The sequence below is a fragment of the Argentina silus genome (genome assembly GCF_951799395.1).
Source record: "Argentina silus genome assembly, chromosome: 1".
NCBI lineage: Eukaryota > Metazoa > Chordata > Actinopteri > Argentiniformes > Argentinidae > Argentina > Argentina silus.
In genome coordinates, this window is record NC_139655.1 from 2543590 (window position 1) to 2551318 (window position 7729).

The following is a 7729-nucleotide window of genomic DNA, read 5'->3' on the forward strand; positions in this document are numbered from 1 at the left end:
GACCTGCTTCTCATCTGTTACGATTCTCAAATATGATGTTAATGTTATACTATATTCAATGTTATTACTAGATTGTGGCCATACCCAATTGAGGGGTATGTACAGGGTGGTCCTCTGTGGCTCAGTTGGTAGAGCAGATTGATTTAGATTGCGGGTTTGTTTCCTGCTGGGACCATATATACTGCAAAATGTATGCACTCGCTGCAATGTAAGTCGCTTTGGGAAAAAGTGTCAGCTTAATAGCATATATTATTATTATATATATTATATAAGTATGCTACATAATATATAATATATATAATATATAACTATATACAGTATGCAGGTAATTCTGACTGATTCCTATTGACTGACTATTATCATCAATATTTGTACTGTAAGCTTTTTATTTAACCCTCTTATTCTTCCCTTGTTTCTCCCTCCCTTCCCCCTCCATTTGTCTTTCTCTATCTTTCTCTCTCCCTCTCTAACACCCCTCTCTCTCTCTCTCTCTCTCTCCCTCTCTCTCACTCTCTCTCACTCTCCCTCTCTGTCTCTCTCTTTCTATCTCCCTCTCTCTCTCTCTCTCTCTCTCCCTCTCTCCCTCTCTCTCACTCTCCCTCTCTCTCTCTCTCTCTTTCTATCTCCCTCTCTCCCTCTCTCTCTCTCTCTCTCTCTCTCCCTCTCTCTCCCTCTCTCCCCCTCCCCCCCCCCCCCCTCTCTCAGGATGAGTGAGTGACTCGTTGTCATCGTTGTCCTTCTCTCACAATGATCGCCACCGGAGGCCTGCTGCGGATCAACGCCCGGAGGCAGGACTCCCTGCGCTCCAAGAACCGCGCCGAGAACAAACGCAAGAGGAAAGCGAAGAAGAGGAAGAGGAAGAACGAGATGGTGGTGGTCAAAGGGAAGCTCAACCTCTTGTCCCTCTCCGGCCTGGTCGCCGCCGTGGGCGTGCTCATCCTACTGGTGGGCATCGCCATGGCGATACTGGGCTACTGGCCGCAGGAGAGCCCGCTGTACCAGGAGACGCAGAAAACCCAGAGGCTTTACGGCAGGAAGGAGTCCGGGTCCGGGTCCGGGTCCGGGTCCGGGTCCGGGTCCGAGTCGGGGTTGGGGAACTGGACCGGTAATGGGAAGGGTGGGCTTCACGTGGAGGAGGGTTTGGTTAGTAAGAATCATTCAAACACTACTGGCTCAGTGGAGCCTCCTTTGGGTGTCTTGGCAGAGTTCTTGGACCGGTACCTTTACTCAGACAAGCTCAAGGTGTTCGGACCTCTCATCATGGGAATCGGAATCTTCCTCTTCATCTGTGCCAACGCAGTGCTCCACGAGAACCGTGACAAAAAGACCAAAATAATCAACCTCAGAGACATCTACTCCACGGTGATCGACATCCACAGCCTGCGGACTAAGGACTGCACGCCGCTCAACGGGTTCATCAACTACGTGCAGTCTAAGGGTGTGGAGGGGAAGCCTAGTGCTGCCTATACTGCTGCCCTGCTGGCCAGGACCTCCTGGCCCTCGGGAGGTGCCGGCCTGGGGCTGGAGGAGAGCGGGGGTAGCCGGGACTCCTCTCGGCAGCCGTCCCCGGTCAGGCAGAGGGGTTCGTCTCTGGAGAAACCCACCTTTACCGACACAGTCTACAGTATCTACCAGGAACAGGGCAGTGCCCCACAGCAGGCCCCTGTCCTTAAACAGTGCGAGACGAGAACCATCGTCACGTCCTCTGTCAACGCCTTCACCCTCCCCATGACCAAGCCCAGCCAGCGGAGCACCCAGCACCAGCGCAGACCCTCGGCCCGGGCCGAGGCGGGCAGGGGGGGCCGCGGGGAGGGCCGGGCCGGGCTGTGTGACCCCAGAGATGGGTGGGCGGAGATCTGGACGGGTGCTGATGGGCCAGAGACAACCACCCAGGCCAAGGTGGAAACCTCACGCTCATCGGCCATGTTCCTCCCTCAGGACTCTGTAGAGGTGTACAAGAGCAGTGGAAGCCTACAGGGGGCGCCACAGGGCTCCCAGGTGCAGCTCCTCCCACCCTCCTCGCCCCCCGGCCCCCCCAGGGTGACAGGGTCCCACCTGTCACTCAGCGCCCTCACAGACTACTCCCGCTCCATCAACCTGGGCATCTGCCCCTCCACCCCTACGGACTGGCAGGTGGAACGGTCCAGGAGACTCAGCTGCCCTAGACTAGAGTGCCCGGGTGGAGGTGGCGGGTACATAAAACTGGGTGACCTCGGGGGGGAGTCGTTTGAGTCGTCGGAGGTGGCAACCTTCAGTCAGGTGACCTCAGAGGAAGCTCTGTGTAGAGGTCAGAGGGAACAATCAACCAATCAGGAGGAGGAGAGCATCCCTGGCGTGAAGCAGGATGTGACATCAAGGCGATACTCCAACAAGGAGAAGCTCCTGATGATCTCACAGTCAGACTCAGTTTTAGACGATGAGGAGGCGGAGAGCACAGACATCTGAGGGAGGGGTGGAGCTTGTTTACTTGAACAAAATGAACAAGAAGACACAGTAAGTGGTTGGGGACAGAAGGCACTCCAGAGCTGATCGGAAATACTGCAAAGTGTCTGAGATCTAGTTTCTTGAGGATCGTTACAAATGCAATTATCGCTACATGGTGGGCCATAAACTGAGAACACTGTATGTACACAATTTTGTAAAGAATGTGTTTGTGGAGGTTGAAATAATTGCAGTACAGTCAACTGAAAGAGCAAAAAGCTGAAATCTACTGAGATGATGACATTATGAACCAAAAAAGGGCCTAGTTTAAACATTGTAATTGTACAATTGCTGTACCCTCCACTAAGTGTAATAGTTTATAATATTTGTAGAACTATAAGTGTGGCTGCTCCGCCTGCTGTGACTACCGATGCCGTAGCTGGAAGTTGAGAGTTGCTGTCTCAACAGCATGTGTTTTATACTGTCAATGTCCTTGCATTGTCACTTGAGTTCAAACTTAGCAATACATCATGTCAACTCTGTTTGCTTGTGGGGAAAACAAATGTTTGCATATTTCTCTATCGGACAATGTGTCACCTCACCCTCAGACTGACGTGTTTTTTTTTTTTTTTTCGTTCTTTAGAACTGTCTTGCTTGTTTAAGGAATCCTCTATTGTTGCCATAGCTTTTGCCTGAGCAAAATGAAGAGCCACACAAACGTAGGCCTACGAGCACAATTCACTGAAGTACACTTTTTATCTCTGTACAAGTGGTTATCATAGCACAAAATACCATCCATGGAAAAGAATACAGATCAAAAATCAATGTTATCCTGTCCAAAAGCAGCTGGATTGTTTTTGTGTGTAGTATTTGTTCATTGACACACATGCAGTACGGTACTTATTGTGTTCCAAATATTCCTGTTACCGATGGTCCAATCAGCTCCCATGCTCGTCGTCACATGACTCAGTCAGTCTTCTAAATAAATATATGAAGCTGTCTCATCATCTGCACAATCTGTTATTGATCTGTTATTGACAAACCGTCAACCTGATCGGTGATTTCCTGGCTTTTCAATCAAGCTATCAAATCCAACAGAGGAGGAGGAGAGAGAGAGAGAGAGAGAGAGAGAGAGAGAGAGAGAGAGAGAGAGAGAGAGAGAGAGAGAGAGAGAGAGAGAGAGAGAGAGAGACACACACACACAGAGAAAGTGACAGAGAGAATGACAGAGAGAGTGACAGAGAGAGTGAGAGATGAGAGAGAGAGAGAGAGAGTGTGTGAAAGAGAGAGAAAGAGAGAGACGATGCCAGAGAGCGATACAGTGAGGTCTAAATAAAGGAGCAGTGTTTTCCTGCTGGGGAATGAAAAACGCACATTCCCTTTTTTAGTTTGGAATCCTGGAGGTTGGAGTTGCGAGAGCAAGGTCCTTCCCATCTGTTCATGGGGAGCAGCAGCTTTATATAGATTCATGAAAGGATTTCTGCATAACATCACATAGCATTAAGACACTTTCAAGAGTTGCATTGCCTCTCTCTGTGGGCTGCCAGGCTGTAGTGTTTGGTGGGCTACTATGGTTGATTTGTATGATTCAGTGTTAGTATCTACAGTGTACTGGAAGTGAGTGTATACAGTATGTATACAGTATGCTGGTTTTATGATCTGTTATGATGATTCACTATTACCTTTCAATACACAGGAATGCGCTGGTGTTTTTCCAACCCAGTATTTGCTTTGAAGGTCTGTTTGCTCTTTGTACATAAATGAATGTGTGATAGTTTTACAGTAATCCTGGAGCAACACAAATTCAACCCTATAACAGACATGCACGCTAAGCCATCTGATCAGCCTGATCTTCCCTCTCCGCCCACACAGGTAATTTATTCAGAGGCTGCGCTGCTACATTCAGCCTCACTTTTCTGTAGTCAGGGTTTTTTTTTCAATCGGTCTGACCTTTCACTGCCAGAGCAGATGTGAGAAGGTTTCTCTCTCCCTCTCTCTCTCTCTCTCTCTCTCTCTCTCTCTCTCTCTCTCTCTCTCTCTCTCTCTGTGTGTGTGGAGAACTCTGAATCTTTCAACATCTCACTCAAATCCAACCCCCATCTGAAATGCATTACACAGAACAGAACTGTTTTCCCGCGCAAAGTTTTAGAATAGCCTATTTCTTTTCACATTTTCAGAACTAGAGGGAGTATTTCATGAATGTTTGATTAGCGTTTCTAATTAACAACACTGTGTAAAGTCTCCATTGTCTGCAATGGCAGGCTGCTTCTGTGTGAGCAGTAACTGTTTCTCACTGTTTTTTTCTTCGTTCTGTTTTCCCTTCACAGTTTCAGCTGCCATTGTGGTTCTCTGCTCATTAAGAGAACGAGCTGCTAGTCCTCCTGATGGTTGTCATTAACGAGTGATTAATAATACAGACCCGGGATGAAACACCAGCACTAAATGATGACTGGTAATTAAACCAACTCGATGGCCAAATCCAATGCCACGCTACAGTATGTGCTGCTGGGACATTTCTACCCGTGGAAGTGAAATCCTAGTTGTTACATGTTTACCAAACCACGACCCCTGCCTTTCAAAACCATCCCTTTTCAAAAGTCCCTTTTCAAAACCACCTGCCTAGTGGCCACCAACTTCTATGCTGAGAGATACACACAAGCAATCGATTCAGTCAGGCTGATCGTAGAGATCATCAGATCTTCAAGAACAATGGCAGTGTCCACCAGGGAAAACCCCCATGTTTTTGTTTTATTCATTGCTGAGGTTAGATTCAGGCTTTGTGCTAATGCATTTTCCTCTTCATGAACCAATTTGACAATGACAAAAGAAGACACATTTCTTCTATGTTAAACCCGGCCTCAGTAATGTAACAGGACAGAAGGGGGGTGTCCATTCTGCATGGTTTTAATACAGTTTGTAACAACTGATTAATGACATCCACATAGAGCTTCTGACAGGTCCTGACACAAGAGATCAGACCTCACCCACTTGTACTGTAAATTACATCAATATTCTGCCCAGGCCACTAAGAAGTTATACAAATGTATGGTCATAAAATATAATGGGTATTATATACTTATTTATTTTTGGGTTCCAAAAATAAAATAAGCCTGTTATAAATGTTGACAGTATGAGGACAGTTTGCATGTGGCAGTAATTCACAAAGAGTGAATCATGTCTGAATAAATCATGAGTGAATAAATCTTCATCCAATGACTCTCTGAGGTAATAAGATCTACAGTTGTTGTTGGAGACCTCTACATCAGTCTAAGGAGGCATGGGGCCCAACGTGAGACGAAAACAGGATGTTTCAAACATCAAAAAGAAGTAGCCTACAATGGGGCTTCTACTAAGACCAGACTTATGTAACTACACTACATGATGCTGTTTATGTAACAACAAAAATCCAGCTTCCTCTCTCTCTCTCCCTCTCTCCCTCTCTCTCTCCCTCTCTCTCTCCCCACCCATCCCACCCTCCCTCTCTTCTCCTGCACATCACGACAATGCAGCGCTGCGCGGCAGGGCCTATCCAGGCGCTGTACGGTCAGGTCTCCGTCACCCGGGAGAAACAGTGTTCTCAGCTCAGCAGCCCACTACACAGCGGATTCACTTGAATAACATTCCGAGCGGTCTGGGCACACTCCGTGACCCTTAATAAGATTTATGACTTCTCATAATACCCCATCATTACCCACAACACATATCAATGTGACAGTGCCGTGCAGGATCACATGTGGACATCTAAATGTGAGTCACATGCCGCAGTTGGAGAGAAAAGCATGATGTCTTCATATTGCCTGAAGGGGGGGAGCGTTGGCTGGCTTTGTTGCTGGATGGCTGCGTTCTATAAATACCCAAAGCTGGAACACCGGGTCTGTCAGCATCATCTAGTGGTGGATGTTTCACATTCTTCTGTACGACTGTACCTCAGACTCTAAGGTACAGTCGTACAGAAGAATGTGAAACATTTCAATGTAAAAAATGTGCCGTGGCTCAAAAAAGGTTGAAAAACACTGCCTTAGAGCACAGAATAGAATAGCAATAAAATAGAAGACTTTACAGCTACAGGAAGCACCACACAATCAAAACAGCTCAGTGCTTCGGTCATCCTGTACATGATCCCACAGAGCCTGTAGTATGGGCCAGGGTGTTATACAGTATTATATAGGTATGGGTGACTTTTAACTTTTCAAGCACAGGCGCACAGCAGAGTCAACACTGTGCAGAATGTCAATCAATTCTATATCGTTGGGTCCTTGAAAATATAGGCATTTACATTTTACATTTACATTTATGGCATTTAGCAGACGCCTTTATCCAAAGCGACTTACATTTGTCTAAGTGAGTCAATCATCTATCCATCAGTCATCATAATCTTTAACAGAAATGAGACAGATACTGCCAGAAACTGCCAGAATAACCAATCCCACTTATTCTACCAAAAACTGACAAAGTAACTAACGAATCCCACTTCATTCAAATACAGAAGGCGTGTGTGTATAACTGCTTTACATAGCCTCAGTATGGAAATATGACATTTCAAAATGTCTCTGTTACAGCATAGCCCAGGAGGTTGTCTTGTGCAGTGTCAACTGCTGGGTTCAGCATGCTCTCACGTGGCTTAGGGACTCACAGAAGATTCACCTTTCATTTTCTGCGATACACTGCTCTGTGTACCAGGGCCAAATCAGTCTGTGTCTGCTCCCATAGGGCCACTTGCAGGGACTTCTCTGGCCAATCACAACGCACCTTGTCCATTACCTTTAACATTTCAATTTTTGACATTTAGCAGACGCTTTTATCCAAAAACATTTGCGTAAAGTAAGTGAATCATCTGTACATCAGTCATCATGAGAAAGAAATCTATGCTAGGACCAGGGGCCATTGGCAGTCATGATGCTAGAAGAAGGAAAGATGACCTTTATTTATTTATTTTTATATTATTAACAGTAGAGGAAGTGCCCTGGTAGTGGGGGGTGGAGAGGTCTTTAGGAGGGACAGTTAACATGTCAGCATAGCAGGGGAGGCTGGTGGAGATAGACGTGTGTGACACCATTCCTCATTCCATTCCATGCATTACTATGAGCCTGTCCAACCATGTCTATCTCCACCAGCCTCCCCTGCAGCATAGAAGGACCTGTGCACCTAGACCAGTGGTAGCCTATTCTGTTCCAGACCAGCACTAACATATTTTTGAGACCAGTGATCTACACTAAGATCTGCATCTAAGATCACAGTTTGAGAGACACTGTATTATATTATATTATTATATATTATTATACTATCTTATAAAGCATATATATAAAGT

General features: G+C 46.4%; 1 protein-coding gene across 1 annotated transcript in view; it reads left to right on the forward strand.

Annotated features, from left to right (window-relative positions):
• Positions 1 to 3376, forward strand: part of tmem200ca (transmembrane protein 200C-a) — a 15470-nt gene extending 12094 nt beyond the window's left edge. The window contains exon 2 of the mRNA XM_083697291.1: positions 706 to 3376. Within this exon, the coding sequence (XP_083553417.1) occupies positions 748 to 2445 (1698 nt within the window). The 5' untranslated portion in view covers positions 706 to 747 and the 3' untranslated portion in view covers positions 2446 to 3376. The remainder of the gene's footprint in view (positions 1 to 705) is intronic.
• Positions 3377 to 7729: the final 4353 nt, after the last annotated feature.